The sequence below is a fragment of the Talpa europaea genome (assembly GCF_964194135.1).
Source record: "Talpa europaea genome assembly, chromosome: 1".
In the NCBI taxonomy this organism is placed as follows: Eukaryota; Metazoa; Chordata; class Mammalia; order Eulipotyphla; family Talpidae; genus Talpa; species Talpa europaea.
The window spans coordinates 35,411,743-35,431,789 of NC_140073.1; the positions used below are offsets into that span (position 1 = coordinate 35,411,743).

Below are 20,047 nucleotides of genomic sequence, written 5' to 3' on the forward strand. Positions count from 1 at the left end.
AGCAGGCCTCTCCTGTCTCTCTTGCTGCTCCCCTCAGCAGTGTGTTTCAGTCAGTTTGCCTGTTCTGCTTCCCACTCTGTCTCTGGTGAATCCTTTTACCCCCTGCATCTCTGGCCTGTGCCCCAGCTCTTGTATGCATAAATAAATAAATCTTAAAAAAAAAAAAAAAAGCAACCATGCTTCCCTTCCTAAATTATGATGAGCACCAACATCACTACATCCTTCCCAGCTAGAACTTGTGTGTGCTTAAATATATTTCAGTGTTATTTTTGTTATCTGTTGCGGTGGAATGGCCTATCCCAAAACTTAGTGGCTTAAAACAGCTACTAGTTTGTTGCTCACAGTTTTTTTTTTTTTTTTTTGTCAAATAAAACTTTATTTGGATAGAATGTCTAGGAAGGCATTTCTCACATAGCATGCACCCCAGTGCTTTACTGAGTGGCTACTTTCTTTTTATGGATTATTAGGGCTTCTTTACAGCATGTGGTCCCAGGAGAGCTGAAATTCTTTTCATGGTGGCTGGCTTATAAATGGGAACATTCTAAGTGGTACAAAATCAGAAGCTGCTGATTTCTTAGGGTCCTGCCTTAAAGCATAACAGTATCACTTATGTCACATTCCATTGGTTCTAGTCGGTTGTAAGACCAGCCCAGATTCATAGGAAGAGGAAAAAAGAAGTGGGGAAAAAGAATAGCAAAGAAATCTCTAATCTTTAAATCACCTCAAGAAAATGTTGCTTTGGGGCCTCCCTGGTGGTGCAGCAGGTTGAGTGCAGCGTTGTGAGGCTGTCCACAGCCTCTGCAGCGCCGGTTCTATTCCTGGCCATTCAGGGAGAGTCCCACATGGTGCGGCAGACCTCTCCTGTGGCGTCCGTGTATTTCAATCGTCTGCCTGTTCTGCTCCCTGCTCTGTCTCTGGTGAATCCTCTCACCCTCCCACGCCTCTGGCTTGTATCCCAGCTCTTATATAAAAATAAATAAAAATCTTAAAAAAAAAAAAAAAGAAACTGTTGCTTTGTGTTTTTTGGTGAATAAATAGAATCAGTCAGAGGTAGAGCTCAAAGAAATTAAAAGGAAAGTTAGCTGCTTATATTTCCAAATTCTAAGAAATACCTTTGTAAGTTTAGTTTTTTTTTAAATCTGCATGTTTAAATTAGTATGTAGAGTTGTTTTTTTCCTTCCTGAAAAACTGTTATGAAATTATTGGTACATCTTATTGATGATGATATGTTAGAATTGAAAACTTTTTTCTTACTAATTTCTAAACGGGGCAAGGTTTGACAGGAAAAGTTCAGCTAATTGGGATTACTGCTGCAATAGTGATACAAAAAATTTAGATGCAGTCCATGCATCTGAGCCACATATAAACTTAAATTAGAAATAATGGACCAGGTATAAATAATGGGATTTATAGATGCTAAGAGTTTTTAAAAACAGAAGTTTTGTTTGCTTATTTAAGTTATCCTGTAATTGAATTCAAGAGTAAGCCATGATTGGCCCAGAAATTCTACTTAAATAGGAATTTTAAGGAGACTTGAAAATGCATAAAGCCTTATGTAGATGTTCATTATATATCTATTTTAAAGTAATTAAAATCTGGCTTATAAAAGTCATTAAAATAGAATTGATAAAAGAAATCATTATTGATCCATGCAATAAAATACTATTCAGTTGTTGAAATGATGGGTTTGAAATAATCTGGCAGGGAAAGATTTTATTGACGTTTGTAAGTAAAGAAAAAAGTCACAATACAGCATGTGTATTCTAACCCATTGTTTGTATTTAAAGAGGGAAAACACATGCATATGTGTATATGAAAAATATTTGGAAGAATATTCACCAAAAGGTTAATAGTTATCTGTGCATTATGGTTTTACAGATGACTTCCATTTTTTTTCTTTATATGTTCGTATTCTAAAAAAAATTTGGAGCCTCCCTGGTGGCGCAAGGGGTTAAGACGCAGCACTATGAAGCAGCCACTGCTGGATGACTTTGATCCCTTGGCAGGGAAGTGATCCACATGGCACAGCAGACCTCTCCTGACTCGGTCCACTGCTCCCCTCAGCAGTGTATTTCATTAGATCTGCCTGCTCTGCTCCCTATTCTGTCTGGTGAATCCTCTCATCCCCTGCACCTCTGACCTGTACTCCAGTTCTTGTATGCATAAATAAAGAAATCTTAAAACAAAATTTGGAACAAAAATTTTTACTGTGATACACAGAAAACTTGTTTTTGAATGGAATAAAAGGCATACATAAGATTAAATTTTGTTTATAATAGTACATTTAGTCTCTGGACAAGATTCCATTTGGGGATAGTAAAAATCTGGCCATTATTATATTTTATACCTGGAAAACTTGAATCCACCTCTGAATTATGCTATTGAAATTAAAAAGCAGGTCTTTTGTAGTTGAAATTTATTTTGAGTTGCTCACTTTTTTATTGTAAACCAAAGTTTTAATAAAGGTGGATTTTATGTTTCTCAATTTGGGATTAAAATGTGAAAACAGTCCCCTGTTGTGCTAATATAACATCTTTAGTTATACATAACATCTGTTTTCTTTCAAAGAATTAGATTAGTAGAGTTCTTTTTTTGTGATCCTGTTATTTCATAGAAATGTATTTCTCTTTTCATTTTTAAATGTGCTGTTATTGGTAATTAAATACTTTGATTTGTCTGAAATGTAGTGCTGACTAATCTTTTTAAAGCATTATACTTCTTTTGTAGAAAGTTGTTTCTGTTCTAAAATAAACGGGTTAACTTGTATTTAAATAGTCTCCTGCAAATCCCAAATTATGTATAACATACAAAGTTTATTATTAATTATATTATTCCACCAAACAAGCAAAAACACTTTGCCCCTTAATCCTGTCTTCAATACTAGTCAGTAATAATTATTATTTAAAAATGCAGAGAAGCAACAAATGGTTAGGGCCGATATTATTATAAAAAAGAAGGAAAGAAATTCTTGCATGTGACACCAGTTTGTGTATATTTCTGTAACGCCTTTTATGAGTTGGTGAGAGCTCCCCCAGTTAGATCACTGATGCATTAACTTTGTAGGAAAGCAATGTTTACATAATCAGATTTATATATTAAAATCGTGTTCTAGATTGAAGGAGGGTAATATTGGAAGAAGTTAACACTCAGGAAGCTATAGCCATCATCTTCATGTAAGATTCTGACTAATACAGGTAGAAATAAAAAGGAAGGGCCTCCTTGGTGGTGCAGCAGGTTGAAGGCAGCACTGTGAAGCTGACTGCAGCCTCTGCAACACAGGTTCGATTCCTGGCCGGCCAGGGAGATACCCACATGGTGTGGCAGACCTCTCTTGCCACGCCTGCTGCTACTCTCAGCAGTGTCTTTGGTCCATCTGCCTGTTCTGCTTCCCACTCTGTCTCTGGTGAGTCCTCTCACCCTCCCAGACCTCTGGCCTGTACCCCAGTTCTTGTATAAATAAAAATAAATCGGAAAAAAAAAGGAAATAAAAAGGGGAGATAGTTCAAAAGGTATCATGTAGGTAGAAATGATTGACTTTGGTGGTTTTACGAGGGAAAGAAGAGGGAAAGGGGCCTCCCTGGTGGTGCAAGGGGTTAAGCACAGTACTGTGAAGCAGTCCGCAGGCTCTGCAGCACGAGTTTGATCCCCGGCCGGCCAGGGAGCAACCCACATGGTGCAGCAGACCACTCCTGTCTTGGCTGCTGTTCCCCTCAGCAGTGTATTTCAGTCACTCTGCCTGTTCTGTTGCCCACTCTGTCTCTGGTGAATCCTCTCACCACCCCTGCACCTCTGGCCTGTACCCCAGTTCTTGTATGCATAAATAAATAAATCTTAAAAAAAAAAAAAGAGGGAAAGGATGAGGCAGTCACTCAGCTCTGGTTTCAGCAGCAGATGGACATTCTACCATTCACTGAGTTGGTAGAAGGAAGGAAAAAACTTCCACTAGAATATCTGATGACGCCTACTACCCTGTGGAAAATGGAAAAGGAAATCCATGTCTTTCATTAGCTTGCAGGTTAGCTTCTTTGAGAAAAATCTGTAAAAATTTTTGTCTTGCTAATTACTGAGCTAGCTGAAAAAGAAGGAAGGAGAATTTGTGACTCTTATTTCCTTCTACATTGGCAATTGGAAAGTTCTTTTTCCCTCACTTTGGATAAACTAGTCAACTCTTAATATATTGATAAAAGGGCTTTTTTGATGTTTGTTTTATGGTTGCATCAATATAAAAGGCAGTAGGCCTGGCTATCTATGTCCTACAGCTATGAATTTTATAATCTTAGACAACACTCACTGCATTTTTGCACATTTTCCTCTTTGTTTCTTTCGGGAACCTAGAAATGCTTGATTTGACTGAGCTAGCATGGCAATGACTTACTTTTAAGGACCTGGTTTTGTTATTTTCAATTGACAGTTGCTTAAGTCTTAATATTTTCATGGCTTGTTGACCATAGATTTGCAACCTTAAAAGGTGAGATCAAATACCTGTAAGACTGTTGATTCTTAAATATATCCCAGTTTTTCCAAAAGAAAGATATGGGGCCTTATGACATATGCATTAGAATATGTTGTCAATCTAACAAAAAGTAATGCCAGCACAAAGAAAATAATATTTTGTGTTTTTACTATTTAATCATAGAAAATATGACTAATTATAGTTTTGTTTTCCTTTAAAGATAAATAATTTTATTTTAAATTTCAGATAGAAAATGCTGCTGAAGAACCTAGAGTCTTATGTATAATACAAGATACTACTAATTCAAAGACAGTGAATGAACGGATCACTTTAAACTTACCAGCTTCTACTCCACTCAGAAAGCTCTTTGAAGATGTGGCCAACAAAGTAGGCTACATAAATGGAACCTTTGATTTGGTGTGGGGCAATGGAATCAATACTGCTGATATGGTAAAAATCTAGACTTAAAGTATATTCTCCTAAGCTACTATTAATATAGTATAGTTATAATGTTGCTGATATTAATGAGTATGTTAACTCCTAGAACCTTTCTTAATATCATTAGCAAGTCTGTAACAATTACATTTAGAGCAACTCCATGTACAACTCAATAATTAGATCCCTCTTCATTCTGGATTCTACATCTGCTTATCCTAAAGTTTGTATAATGTAATTTCTTCAGTTTTTTTAATTCATGTAAGATGACTATCATAATATCAACTACAGAAAATTTTGCAGTGTTTGCTGAATAAAATGATTGTCACTTTTTTTAAATTAAAAAACAGGATATAAAATCATATGTAGTTTAATACCTAATTTTTAGAAAAGAAGAAAAAAATGTATATAGAAGGAAAAAGAAGTGGAAGGATATACACCACTTACCGTACAGTTAGGCTCCTGATCAGGAAGATTGGTGGTACCATTACTTATGGCATTCACAGTCCAGTTGTATAGATAAGGTGTGTCATCAAATAAGTACACAAACATGTTTTAAGGACTGTATTAGAAATTTGGTATGAGTGCAAAGAGGAGATGTTGATTAGTTTTGCTTTTAGAAGTGGTAAAGGAGACTGTTGAGTTGGGTCTATTCTGCAGTATTAGGAGAATACTCCAAACAGTTTTAAATTTTTGTTTCCTTAATTCATATTAGCTCTGCATACTGTTGTTAAAATATTTTCAGTCATCTTAAATCATAGTACTCATGTCACTTTCCAGTTCAGAAACTTTAGTGAGTACTCATTGTCCTCTCATTAAAAACCTTGTTTTCTAGGTTAGCATTCAAAGCAAGGTACAATTCGTCCTTTGAATCTTTGTACTCTTTTCTCCCAGATACTGGACTAATTAATTTTCCCACAACAAATTCCCCATACTTTTCCATCTTCATGTTTTGCTTATATTACCTCTTCCTGTTCTATGCTGCTATTGCTCTTAAGTTTTCCAGGAAAATACCTATAATGGTAAATGAGCCAGATATATGTGTCCCCATGTTAGGAGGGCGTAGTTTTAATTTAACCAATTAATTGATTTAGAAAAATCAAAAGTGTTGCTTTGCCTTTTTTTCATATTCCATAATACATTTGTGTTTTTAAAAATACAAAATTAATGTCTTAAGTTAGGCAACTTTTTACTTCTGAAATTGACGGGTAAATTTGATAGTCCAACAAGATTACAAAGAGAAACAATATTTAATCTGAAATTTTGAATATTCTATTGTATATCACTGTGTAATCTCTTGTGTTGCCTCTTTCATTTTAAAGGGTAGTTTTATGCTCTCCTTTATCTCTACCCAAGTTCAAAGTATTTTTACTAGTAAGAAACCTAATTTGATGTTTGCACATACCACTTTAAAAATAATCTCTTTCTCTTTGTTCTCCTGTTGCACTTTTTACCCTGCTGTGTCACTTATCATAGTCTCCTTTATTATAGTTCTTATTCACTTGTGGTTTTGGTAGAATGTAAGACTTTTGATGACTGGAACTTCATAGTATTAACTTTATATCTCCCACCCCCCTCCCCAGGCATTCAAAAAGTATTTGTTACATTAACATCTACAATATCTTAAAATATCTATCAGAATTACCTATTCTTCTTTCTTCACTTAGAACTTTCTGAAGTACTCAATTTCTGAATATATATATATATTGCTACTGTTCATTTCTACAGGTATACTCTCCCACCTTCTTAGTGACAATGTTGCTGTATGCATCTCTTAAAAATCTCCATTTAGCTAACCACTACCTTGTACACACAGATGTTTATTAAAGTAAAACTTTTGTGTTCAGGTTTTATCATCTGATCTTTATATGTCTCAGTTTTTTCTATGGGATGAAATGTTCCCATAGACACCTTTTCTCTTTCCATGCAGCTTCTTTCAGCTTTAGTTTTAGGTTTTCTATGTCTATTTTTCTCATGAATTTCTAGATGTGAGCCAAAATTAAGAGATAGGTCATATAAGTTTGTAATTCTATTTCCTTGACACCTAACTTGCACTTATTATGTGACTGGTATTGTTTTAAAACTTGGCTCTATACAAATATCTCATTTAATCCTTATAACCACTTTATGATGTAGGTGCTATTACAGTTTCATATTGTGGGTAAGGAAGCTGAGTAATGGGGAAGTGAAATAACTTGCCCAAAGTCACTCAAATAGCAAGTGACAGAATCTTAAAAATTTTTTTATTCTTAATATTTGTTCTTTCATATATTAATTTCCAGAGAAATAGAGGTGTTTCCATAAAATAAGTCCTTCTAAGGAGATATTTCTTACATCTTTGAAATGTTACAGTTTTAAAATAGAAGAATAGAGTGTTCACCCCATCCCTCAGTTTTCTCAATGGTAGACTGGAGTGTGGAGGTGAATAGGTTATGGATCATAGAGAATTCCATCTCTCAACTAAAGTGTATCAGGTTGAGAGTTAGGATTAAAATTGCCATATGAATAAAAGGTGTAAAGACTAAGTTTCAGAAATGTTTAATTTTCAATTTAGTGATCACTCTATTCCTTCAGGTCCTCTGCATCCTGGGAATGGACTTGATATACATGTCACGTGTCCTAGAGACAGTTTTTATAAAGGGATATTTCTGATGGTGCACAGTTAGTTATATTACATAATTATTTTGGTTGAATTGCTTATTCTGTTGCTTATATGGCAATTCTTATTATTTATCAATGCATGTTTTTTAGTCTTTAGTTATATAAAAATTATATAATTGAATTACTATGTAAGTAACTTATAAAGTTATATTTAGTTATAGTGCATATGTTATATGAGTATCTCAATTTTCATGAAAATCCAATAAATGCTACATTTGCATACAGTTTAGAAACCATAGAAACACAAATATATAAAATTCTTTTTGTGTATACTACTTAGCCTTGCCTTTTGTTCAGTTTTATAGATGTGAAAATGGACATCTGGAATAACTTGTCAGTACAGCCATCCCAGTTCATGAATAGATGAGTTAATTCCTAATCTGGATTACAGAAATACTGGAATCTTTATTTAAAAACAAACAAAAAAGTTTGAGCCAGTAAATGTAGATACGTGTTCATGTATATATTACTGATTTTGTTGTTACAATTAATGTTTCTTGTAATCTGAGTTATTTTATTTTATGCCCACAGGCTCCACTGGATCATACCAGTGACAAGTCTCTTCTTGATACTAATTTTGAGCCAGGAAAGAAGAACTTTCTGCATTTAACAGATAAAGATGGTGAACAGCCTCAAATACTGCTGGTAAACTATTTGGAAACCAAATTCATAATTTTACCACTTGGGAAGTAATTTTCCAGGAAGGAAGAGAGATATATTTTGTGATTTATGTAATTGTAATTATGTAATTTGGTGTTTATCCCAATTCTGTTTATCACTAGTGGTCTTATAGATCATCTAATCCAGTTAACTCCTAATTTCAGGGGCATTCCCCATAGAGAATTTTTGTCTTTTAAAGGTGTGGGCATGTATTAGTTAAGAAGCTACTTTGAAATACTTTTGTCCTAATTAGATGTTATCGAAGGCAAATCTTTTCTGAGGTTACACATGTGGGATGAGACTATTTTGTAGAGGACCTGGGTTGGAAAAGATTAAGAATACCTGACCTGGTTTACCTTGCTGTTCGGGCTAAGGAAATTAAATCTTAGGGAGTTTATAGACTTTTTCAGAATTCTTCTCTTCAATGAAACTTTCCTCAGGAAAAAAAAAACTTCTTTCAGTTACTTTTCATTTAGAGGTCTATTGTGATTTAGAATGCCTCTCAACAATAAACAATAATTAAACTCAGATTATCCATACTGGGGGAATGCCAGAATAAATCTCATCATTTATTTTTTTCATATCATGAGAAGATTTTGCTTAGTCTGAGTGTCATTGGAACTTAAATTAGGAATTAATTTCAGGAACTCTGATTCACTTTTATTTTTAAAAACATAGTAAATATTCTGCTCTTATCTTAATTGCTTGTGCTGCTTTTATATCCCTTTTCCATATCTTCCTCATTTCAATTGAGAGCTTCTAATAATAGGAAACTATCCATCTATTCCAACAATTACAAGTATCCCCTACTAATCAGGCCTACTTGACAAAAATGATGTAAAAATGAATGATAAACTTATCAGGAAGTTCACATTTGGTATATTTGATTTGTTAGTACCCAAAATCTCCCAAATAAACACAATTTGAAAAAGAATCAAAGAAAATTGAGAATGTAAGAACTTTAAAGGATATAGGAGCGTCTTTCTAATAAGTGTTTTTGTATTGGGCAACTTTCAAGCCTTCCTACAGGAAATGGTGACTGAAAATCATGGAAGTAACAGTAATGGCCTGGTCTTTTTTCCATCTCAGCAATTACTATAACTTTTTTTAAAAAAGTTAAACAACATCTGCCATTCATTAAATTCTGGTTGAATTGCATTTTAGGAGGATTCCAGTGCTGGGGATGACAATGTTCATGACAGATTTATAGGTCCACTTCCAAGAGAAGGTTCTGTGGGCTCTACCAGTGATTATGTCAGCCAAAACTACTCCTATTCATCTATTTTAAATAAATCAGAAACCGGTAAGATGTAATATTATTATTATTGTATTTTCATAAAGTCATAGGCCTTAGATCCAGAATAACTTGGGTATCTTAAGCCTGATTTCATTTTATGGATTTGAAAACTGAGACCCAGAGCAAGATCACAATTTAGCAGAAGTGAAGTTAGAACTAGGATGTGTATTCCCTTCAACCCATTGTTGTTTTACTCTATGGTTTTGGGATTTTTTTTTCCCCTCACTATTTTAGAGTAAACAGTATTGTGTTTTGAAGGAAAACTTTCTTTTTGTAATTTTCTCAACTTAACCTTAAAGTTTTGAAGTTGACTTTGTCTGGAAAGGAATGCTTCTGTTTCCTACTTTTGGATTAGAATAGACTATAGGAGATATTTCAATTTTATTTTTTTTTTATTTATTTTTTTTTTTTGGTGGGACCCTCGCCGGTGGCCGGGGATCAAACTGGCTCTGCAGAGGCTGCGGGCAGCCTCACAACCCAGCGCTCAACCGCTGCGCCACCAGGGGAGGCCCGGCAATATTTCAGTTTTGAATTTGATGGGTCAGGATTATTTTATTAGACTTCTCTGTGTTGTCTTTTAGTTTTAGTCACATGTTTGTAATTAGTCATGTAATTTAAAAATTCATATTAGTTTTTTCCCAAACATGTTTAAACCTAGATTTTTAAAAATTTTCAGTGTATTAAGCTGGTGAAATTGTTTTATATATGCAAATATACTTCATTAACATATATAATGTTAATTGCCTAAATATATAATCTGAATACTTTTTACAGAATCACTTCATATTACTATGAAACTTTGCAGTAGAGAGAAAGAAAACTGAAGAGTTATATTGCAGGTTTTGTTTTGATGTGATCGGTAATCTTTAAAAATAGTTTCCTCATAGCTAATAGTTTGTGCAAGATTAATGGTGTGTATTTTCTGGAAATATGGGATCATTTATATCAATAGAACTTTTTACAGCAAACTACCGAGGATAAAAGAGAATCTAATTATTTTCTATTTTAGGTAATAGGGGTTAATAAAGCTGTTTCTCATTACACTATTTAGAGTAGTGACTTTCAGATTTCTAGGTTTTGAAAATCATTTCTGGATACTTGTTTAAATGTAGATTGCCAAGGCATTATTGCCCATAATACTGATTTAATTACTCTGGAGTAGACTGGTAAATTTCATTCTATTTATTTATTTTTGAGATTTGTTTTTATTTATGCATACAAGAGTTGGGGTACAGGCCAGAGATGCAGGGGATGTGAGCATTCACCAGAGACAGAGTGGGGAACAGAACAGGCGGACTGACCGCTATACACTGCCGAGGGGAGCAGCGGGCGAGCCAGTAGAGGTCTGCTGCGCCATGTGGGCTGTTCCCTGGCCAGCTGGGGATGGAACTCTGTGCTGCAGAAGCTGGGATTGCCTCGCAGCGCGGTGTTCAACCCCTGGTGCCACCAGGGAGGCCCAAATTTCATTTTATTTTAAGTGGTGTATACCCTAGATTATTCTGAGGTAGTTGGAATAATTTGAAAAAGTTTCATATTTAACAAGTTAGGATTCCTGAATTATTTCCTTTTATATTATGACCACCAGTTCAGTCCTTCTTGCACAAAGTATTTACAGAACTCCTACTTTGCATTGTGTACTATATGACTCTCTGATATCAGTCTTTAAATTCCTAGAGGCTAAAAGTGTATTTGTTAAAAAAGTTTCTCATTGTTGTAGAGTTTCTCATTGTTGAAGACAGTATTGTTAATGGAAACTACTTTAGGGATTTTACTTTTTTGTGTTTTATTTTCCCCAAATGTATATTTGTAAAGATAGGGGGATTGTATTTTGCACAAATTTTATTTATATTTTCCACTTAATCTTATAAGAGGAGCATTTTGCAATGCTATTAAGTAGTATTTTAATGTAGAATTTTAAATAGCTGATAAAGTATTTTTATGATTAGGAATTTAAACTATATTACTGATACTTTGGTGAACATTCTTGTATATTTATTTTATTTTTGTCTCTGAGAATTTCCTCAGGGTAAGTTCCCAGAAATTGGATTGAGAAGTTGAAATTTACTTACAAATACTTAAAGATATTTGATATATTATGTAATCATAGTCTTCATTCCCAGTTATTTTTCCTCACCTACCTGTACGGCATTTCTTTTTCCTACCCATAAATTTTCCTCCAGTATTCTGAAATTGCCTTTCTGAATTAGTTTATAAACATCTGGAGGAATTGTGCTTCAAAAATTGTTAGTGACTATTTGCATTTTTCTTCAGAAATTAATGTAAATCTTCACACTATGCTAAGAATGTTTCCATGAATGTTTTCATTGGAAATATTCTCATGATATTATTACCTCATTTCTCCATAATACAGGACTAAACATATTCTTCCACGTCTCTCTTGCTTACCAGGTCCCTTTGATCGCTAGCTGCTGTTGATAGGAGATGTTCTGTTGATAGGAGATGTTGTTGGGGGGTGGGGGGGCTAAATTTTGATGGATAACAAGTGGACTCTTAAGTGATTGGGAATTATGTGACTAGAGTGTTCATTACTTAAATCCATGTTATCTGTCCTTGGCAAGTTTCTTTACCAATTACTTCATCTACTCTAGGAGTTGACCTTTTGCATTCTACTTCATGTGGCTTATTTGGTTCTGTTCAAGATTTCTTTTTATATACGCCCTCTATAGCATGGCATACATTCTATATTCTTCTCCTTTACTGGTTTATAATTGGGATACTGAATCAGCTGTTTCAGATATAAACCCGCTTGATAATAGTTGTCATTTGAAGTTTGTTGACTTAGAGAATACATAATTACAAAATAATTCTATTACTTCAGTAGCACTTTTATTAGTCTCACTAAAATCTAAATGCTGTAGGAAAATAGTAGTACACTTAAGTGAGACACCATTTATTCTATTGTAAATATGGCATTAAATCAAATATAGACTACGGGGCCTCCCCTGTGGCGCAGCGGTTGAGTGCTGGGTTGTGAGGCTGCCTGCAGCCTCTGCAGCGCCGGTTTGGTCCCCGGCCACCGGCGAGGACCACCACATGGCTTGCAAACTTCTCCTGCCACGCCCGCTGCTCCCCTCAGCAGTGTACTGCTCCCAGCTCTGGCTCTGGTGAATTCTCTCACCCTCCTGTGCTTCTGACTGTGCCCAGTGCTTGTATAAATGAATAAATAAATTTAAAAAAAAATCAAATGTAGACTACCATAGATTTCTCTCTCTCTTTTTTTTTTTTTTTAAAGATTTATTTTTATTTATTTATTTATACAAGCACTGGGTACAGTCAGAAGCGTGGGAGGGTGAGAGAATTCACCAGAGCCAGAGCGGGGAGCAGTGCAGGCAGAAGGACCGAAGTACACTGCTGAGGGGAGCAGCGGGCGGCAGGAGAGGTCTGCGCGCCATGTGGGACCCTCCTCTGGTGGCCAGGGAGCAGCCAGGGATCGAACCGGCGCTGCAGAGGCTGCAGGCAGCTTCGCAACCCGGCGCTCAACCGCTGCGCCATCGGGGAGGCCCTCTCTCTCTTTTTTAATTGTAATAAAGCATTGGCAAAAATTGTTATAACTTTTCTTTCTTTTAAACCCCTTCCTTTTATCACTCTTTGTTTTTATGTACAGGTAAGGGAAACAAGGTCACATAGAATTGACACATAATTTGTTTTTAGATACACAAAGTACAATAGTAATATTCATTTACTTTTTAAGATTACTAGAAAGAGTAGTTGTCCTTGTGCCAGACTGAGGTGGAACTGGGGAAGGAGAAGAGAATGCTTAGGTGGCCTAGGGAGGAGAGAACAATCTGTCCTTTTGGCCAGTGCATTCTTGTTTATGGGAAAGAGTCGGTTTATATAAACTAAGAATGAATACTAATGATTTGCATTATTAGTAATCAAGCCAGATGTCATATAGTTCTGTGTTACTTGTTAAGTTATATACCTTTATTCCCTCTGTGCACCGGATACTGTGATAAGTAGTAGAATGGAGAAATAAATCAGATTTACCCCTCACCTCATAGCTTGATGGGGAAGACATAAATAAAAAAGGTAATTGCAGAACAATGAGATGAAGGTTCTGATACGGATTTCGGATGGTATGAGGGAATTAGTAGACAACTCAGAGTTGAAGGTGGTTAGGAATTGAAGGAGTATATAAACACACATATACAGTGTCTTAAAATAAAGATGAAATGCATTAGGAATCAAATATTAAGTAAGTCTTAGTCCAACGTGAAAGGCAAATAACTACTTGGTCTCTTGTTATAATCATACAAGTGTGGATAATGTGGGATCTGTTCCTCTTTTCCACAGCTGACCAACCTTCATCCTGCATATTTGTTGGGCCTTTGCTCACCTCCTTTGGGAACATAGTAATCCACCAAGGCTACTACAGTTTCTCAAGATATTTTTTATAATTGTTAGAAAATTCAAAACATTTTACAAAGCTTTAGTGGACATCTCCCATATCTATTGAGAAAAGATTTAGGTTTTCTTTGAGAACACCAAGTCATTCATTATTAAGTTGGAGTAAATAAGTTTATTGAACAAGGTGTTCATCACATTTTGCTCAAATAATGAGGTATAACTGAAATAAAAATATTTATTTATTTTGTTTATATGTGTATTTCATACACTGGACTTACCCTACTTTAATGGAGAAATTTCAGAAATGTTCTCAACAATGGCAACTATTTAAATGTGTAAAGCTAAGTACTTTTAATCATTCCCTTGCATTTTCAGTTCATGTAAATTTCTCCTTCCCCTATCCCCTTTCATTGTTTGTCCTTACTTCTTTATTTACTTTGTAGTCTCTCTGCATAGCACTCTGATCTATAGAATCTCATTGTTTATGGTCTTGTTAAAATAGCAGAAGTTACTCTTAATTTGTAATAATGAATTTATCTTGTTGTTAATTCTTGGTAGAAATGGTTTATAGGACCTGATGATTGGCGTAATACAAGCTTCCTATATTGGGGATGCATGGTATTTAAAATGAACCCGTTTATACTTTACATTTTAATCCATAACTTACAGATTTGAGGAACAAAGATAATTTTTATATTAATAAAATGTATGCAATATTAAACATGCTTTTAAATTTTCATGAAGTAATATATATCCCATGTACTTTAGGGCATATAACAAAATAACCTGACTTTATCTTAGAAATAAGGTTTATGCAGTGTACATATTAGGAAAAAATTGTCTTACGTGCTGCTGAAAAAAATTGAAATAATTTTCAACCAAGTTACTTTAACCTCTCAATATCTACTGTGTATTAAGTTCTTACTAACTTACTATTTTTTAATGTAAATACTGATTTATGTGTATTTGTGTTTTCTTTTTAAAGGATATGTGGGATTAGTAAACCAAGCAATGACTTGCTATTTGAATAGCCTTTTGCAGACACTTTTTATGACTCCAGAATTTAGGAATGCATTGTATAAGTGAGTATTCAAAAAAATCTTGTAAATAAAACTGACTTAGGAATGAAGGTATAATTTCTGACTAATAAAATCTAACCATATTGCACTTTTTGGTAATTTTGGGGCATTTCTCACTTTAGAAGACAGCACCTTCTTGTATAGTATGTAAGAATCTTAAAAGAGAGGTTGATTTATAAAAAATTGTGAGAGAGAATCAGAAGTACATAGATATATCATAGGATAAAATTTGTAAGATTTACATTTAGGATAAATTAACAGATTTTAACTTCCCTTGCTTATAACTTTAACGCCCTTTTGAATAAGTATGTTACTTGCTTTTTAAGATAATCTGACTATGTAAACCATATTCTCTTTTTCCTTCACTTTTCAATTTAAGAAACAAAGTTGTCATTTAAACTTCTCTGTGTGTGTGTGTGTGTGCGTGTGTGTGTGTTTCTAAAAGACTGTCATCAGATGTCTAAAAATGCTCTATGGAGGAAGTCCATATTTAAATAAATTCTGAAGTCAGACATTGTAATGAGCATACTATTAAAAGACATTTAATATACCCTTACCCTTTATTTTTGAAAGACATTTTGAAGTAAAATAAATTGATTTTCCCCCTTTCTTTTATTATCTTTGAGTAATATCTTTGAAATTACTATAAATAGGAGTTAGAGTATTGAATAATGAGGTGAATTGATGGACTCTGGAGCCCAAAACTAGAACAAACTGATCAGTTCAGGGTAAAATGCCTGCTTTGGGAAGTAGTGCATCATAAGGGGATCCCAGGAATAGGATTAACCATGAATTCTGATACCCTGAAAATAGTCTGTAAATTCATAGCACTGTGGAGAGGAATAAGCACAGTTACTAGGGCTCTTCATTCAGCAACCATATGTTGGATGCTATATGCTAGCACTCTTAGGCCTGGAGATTATAGTCGTGGATAAGACATAGCTCGCTTGTATAAGTGAGCTCACTGACACAGTTGTGTATGTGTGCATGTGCATGCGCATGGGCCTGCCATGAAGAAAATAAAGCGGGGTAATGCAGGAAGAGTAACTGTCAGGCAGTGAGGTGGGTAATCAGGAAGGGTCTCTCTGAGGAAATAATCTCTGAGTCGTAGACCTCACAGGGGCCAGTCCTGTGAAAATTTGGGGAAAGAAATTTTAAGGCACAAGTGCAGCTTTGCCTTTGAGGAACAAAAAAACTTCATTGTAACTGGAGTCCAATGAATAAGGAGATGGAGTGAGAGAGTTAAAGAGGAAGGCCTGATGCCTTAGAGATTGTGAAAAAAGAATGACGTCTGCTGTAGATGGGGAAACAAAGCCTGAGAGTACTGATGATGTTTCATAACTTAGAACTAAGAAAGGGCTGCTCCTTAAAAGGCTTGGACCTCCCTGGACTATAGACAGAGTAACTCTTAAGTGTGAAGGGTTCTTTTTGTTACTTTTCCCTCTTTAGATGGATTAAGCACAATGTTTTAGGACAATTTATATATTGACTTGTGGGATTGCTTTGAAAGTAGGGTGCTGTGGCATAGTTAAAGCAGGCATGGATGGAAGAGGGTGAGAATGAAGATGGTGGCAGTAGTTAAGATACTTCAGATTATAAATTGATAGGGCTTAATGATAAACTGATTTAGAAGTAAAGGAAAGGGAAAAATCTAATATGGCATCCAGATTTCTAACTTAGGTAACTGGAAAACAGCAAGTACCAGCAGGATTTAAAACTTTTTAAGTTATTTCTACCAGGACTAAAGGTCAGGTGAGAATTCAGTTTTATATTACAGTGATTCCTCCTCATTAGTGAATTTCCCTTGCAAGAATTTGAAGCATTTAAAATTTTGTCTTCAGTGTTTCTTCATAGCTGCTTATAGAATTTTAGATGCTTTGATGTAAGTTATAAATCCCTTTGCTAAAGAAAATATGATTAACTCTTTTAGTCTCACAAATGTCAGTAGAATGCATTTCACATTTTTTCTAATCAAAACTTCCTTGTAAACATCTATATGTTTTATCAGTCCTTTGTTTTAACCCTCTTGTCTTCTATATTTAATCCCTAGCTCTCTTCTTGATTGTGTAAAAAAGAGGGACAGGATCACAGAACTGCAGCTTTTAAGTCCTAAATTAAGAAAAGTATGAAACTTGAACAGAAGGTCACACCATAATTAAGGAAAAACTATGGGGACTACACCTGAGAAAAGAAAGCAAAATTGTACAAAAATATAACTATGATGTAAAATATATATAAAGAAATTATAATAATAAAAAATTAAGGGAAAAAAAGGCCATTAGTATATTTGTGTACTGCAGCAGAAAAAATTAATGCTCTCGCCTCTTTTTGAAACTATGAAAGGAGTAAGGAAATGTAATAATTTTTTGTTTTAAGATTTATTTATTTATGCATACAAGAGCTGGAGTATAGGCCAGAGATGCAGGGGGGTGAGCGGATCCACCAGAGACAGAGCGGGGAACAGAACAGGCAGACTAGCTGAAATACATTGCTGAGGGGAGCAACGGGCAAGACAGGAGAGGTTTGCCTCGCCATGTGGGTTTCTGCCTGGCCAGCCGGGGATTAAACTTGTGCCACAGAGGCTGTGGATTGCTTCATAGTGAGTGCTTAACCCCTTGCACCACCAGGGAAGCATTCAAAAGTAATAATCTTATTGCCAATTTAAGATATAAGGAATCACTAATATTGTCCTTATTTAATATTTTGTCTTTGGTATTTTATTGAATATAAAATTAGTGTAAGGGCTTTTGTTGGTACGTAACCAACTTTAGTCCTACAATCTTATTTTTTTCCATGACCTCTTAAGTTCTTCAATTGTAAATTTGCTTATTTTTGTAGCAGGCCCTGAAACTAGGGCTGTACTGTTATGAAAGGAAAAATCTTATCTGAATTATTTTATTTTATTATACTTCTTCCCTTTTAAAAACTTTTTATTATTTAAAATTGCAAACATTTTAATAACAGAAAAGTAGTATATTTTTTGTACCATCACTCAGCTTTGAATATTACCAACTCATAATCACACTTTTTACTTATAACCTCCAATCTAATTATTTGGAAGCACATCCCCTGCGTATTACCTATATATATTATATCTCAGGTCAGTACTCTTTTTTTTTTTTTTTTTAAAGCAACTGTTCAAAACAGGATCCAAGCAAGATCTGTGTATATGACAGCTGCTTGATGAAATTCTTGATCTGTTTAATCTGTTTTCAATCCCCTCTCTTTCCCACCTCCCTTACCGTTTATTCCTTGAAAATACTATATTGAAAACTGATGTTAATTGCCCTGTGGTTTTCTGCGGTTTAGGTTCTGGTACTTGATTGCCAGTGTCTTTTAATGTCATTCTTCTGTTCACTGAATGTTTTTGAGAATTAACACAGTTGATGAGAGTTAGTTTTGACAATTTCTTTTAAATTAACTTTGCCTTCCATTCATGTTGTATTCTTACTGCTTTTCTTGTTAGAGTTTAAATTTCATCCAGATATATAAATTGAGAAAGACTAATGTTTCATAAGATTTTAATAGCTTGTGTTAATATCTAAACTCTGTAGTACCTCGAGTAAAGATCTTAACATTTTTATGTTATTAAATGTTTTAATAATCAAATGTATTACATATAATTTTCAGACATTTTATTTCAACAGGTGGGAATTTGAAGAATCTGAAGAAGATCCAGTGACAAGTATACCATTTCAACTTCAAAGACTTTTTGTTTTGTTACAAACTAGCAAAAAGAGAGCAATTGAAACCACAGATGTTACAAGGAGCTTTGGATGGGACAGTAGTGAAGGTATTATTCTCTTGTAAAGATAAATATTTCTAATATCCAAAGGAATTCTGGCACACAATATTATAAACAAATAACACATTAACGACTGAGCTAGCTTTACCTTAAACCTTCACATTGCTTTTTGCTGGGATTTAAAAATAACTTATTTTTAAAATTTAAGCTCTGAGAGATAAACTTTTGATTAATGAAAACTTCCTTATAAGTCTACTCTTTATATACTTAAGCTAAAATTTTAATTTTGGATCTTAGACTTTTGATAGTGAAAAATAACAAAAATGGCAGATAATATAACAGCAGAAAACCATTATTTGTAAAATGCAAACATTTCTTGATTTTCTTCCTTTTGATTGCCAGTCATGATTACACTATATTGTGCTTTTTTAAAATTTAGCGTTATTGTGTAGGCTTTTCCAAGTTTCTCATAATTTGCTTTTAAACAAATTAATGTTTTATTACACTAAATTTATTGCCTTTTTAATTAAACTCTGTCTTAAAAATAGCTTGGCAGCAGCATGATGTACAAGAACTGTGCAGAGTCATGTTTGATGCTTTGGAACAGAAATGGAAACAAACAGAACAGGTAATTCATTTCTGTCAAGTTGAGGAAATTGTTTTCTAATCACTCTTTACCCTAAAGTGACTTTTGTTCTTTTGGAATGTTTTATATCTTGGACATTAGTCCAGTTGATAAAGTACTTTCAATTCCGTATGAGGAATTGAAAGTACTAGGTTCTCACTTGGCCATTAACTGAGTTATAAAGTTTCTTATTAAACCACTCTTAGTATGTCAGATTCCTTATATTAAATAAGAAATTGGACTGGGACCTAGACAGTTTCTTTTCAGCTCTAAAATATATATAATTCACAGACATATACGTATATTCTTTAACACATTTAAAGTATATGTTTTGACCAGTGAGGCATATTCACATGCTTTTGACATTTAGAATGTTTATTAATTTGACCCTGTTCTTATCCAATGGAAGGAAGAAAAGTTTGAAGTGGGAGAGAACATTAAGAATGTCATTGAATGAGGAGTAAGGCCAAACTGGATGGTGCTTAGAACTCAGTTAGAATACACTGAATGTAGGGAGGAGGGTCATAGGGATGAAGAAGGGTAAGTATCTGGAAGGTCACCTGAAGGGTTTGATGTCTGATTGGAATTATTATAATGGCTTTGACCATAGTTTTTCAAACATACATTGCATTAAGATCAGCTGGAGCGTTCCTTCTATGTATCCAAGGTTTGGTACAAGAATCTTAAGGCAAACATTCTCTTGGAGAGTTCTTACTTAGGGAGT

The 20,047-nt window shown here is 34.4% G+C and overlaps 1 protein-coding gene across 9 annotated transcripts in view; it reads left to right on the forward strand.

Moving 5' to 3' along the window:
- USP47 (ubiquitin specific peptidase 47) overlaps positions 1–20,047 on the forward strand; it is a gene marked incomplete at both ends in the record, with an annotated part of 94,296 nt that overhangs the window by 25,579 nt on the left and 48,670 nt on the right. For 6 of the 9 annotated variants that reach the window (XM_084238913.1, XM_084238915.1, XM_084238916.1 and 3 more), the window contains 6 exons: positions 4,700–4,903; positions 8,081–8,194; positions 9,374–9,512; positions 14,860–14,956; positions 18,601–18,746; positions 19,247–19,326. In XM_084238913.1, the coding sequence (XP_084095039.1) occupies positions 4,700–4,903; positions 8,081–8,194; positions 9,374–9,512; positions 14,860–14,956; positions 18,601–18,746; positions 19,247–19,326 (780 nt within the window). The remainder of the gene's footprint in view (positions 1–4,699; positions 4,904–8,080; positions 8,195–9,373; positions 9,513–14,859; positions 14,957–18,600; positions 18,747–19,246; positions 19,327–20,047) is intronic. The other 3 variants (XM_084238920.1, XM_084238921.1, XM_084238914.1) reach the window with 2 other exon arrangements.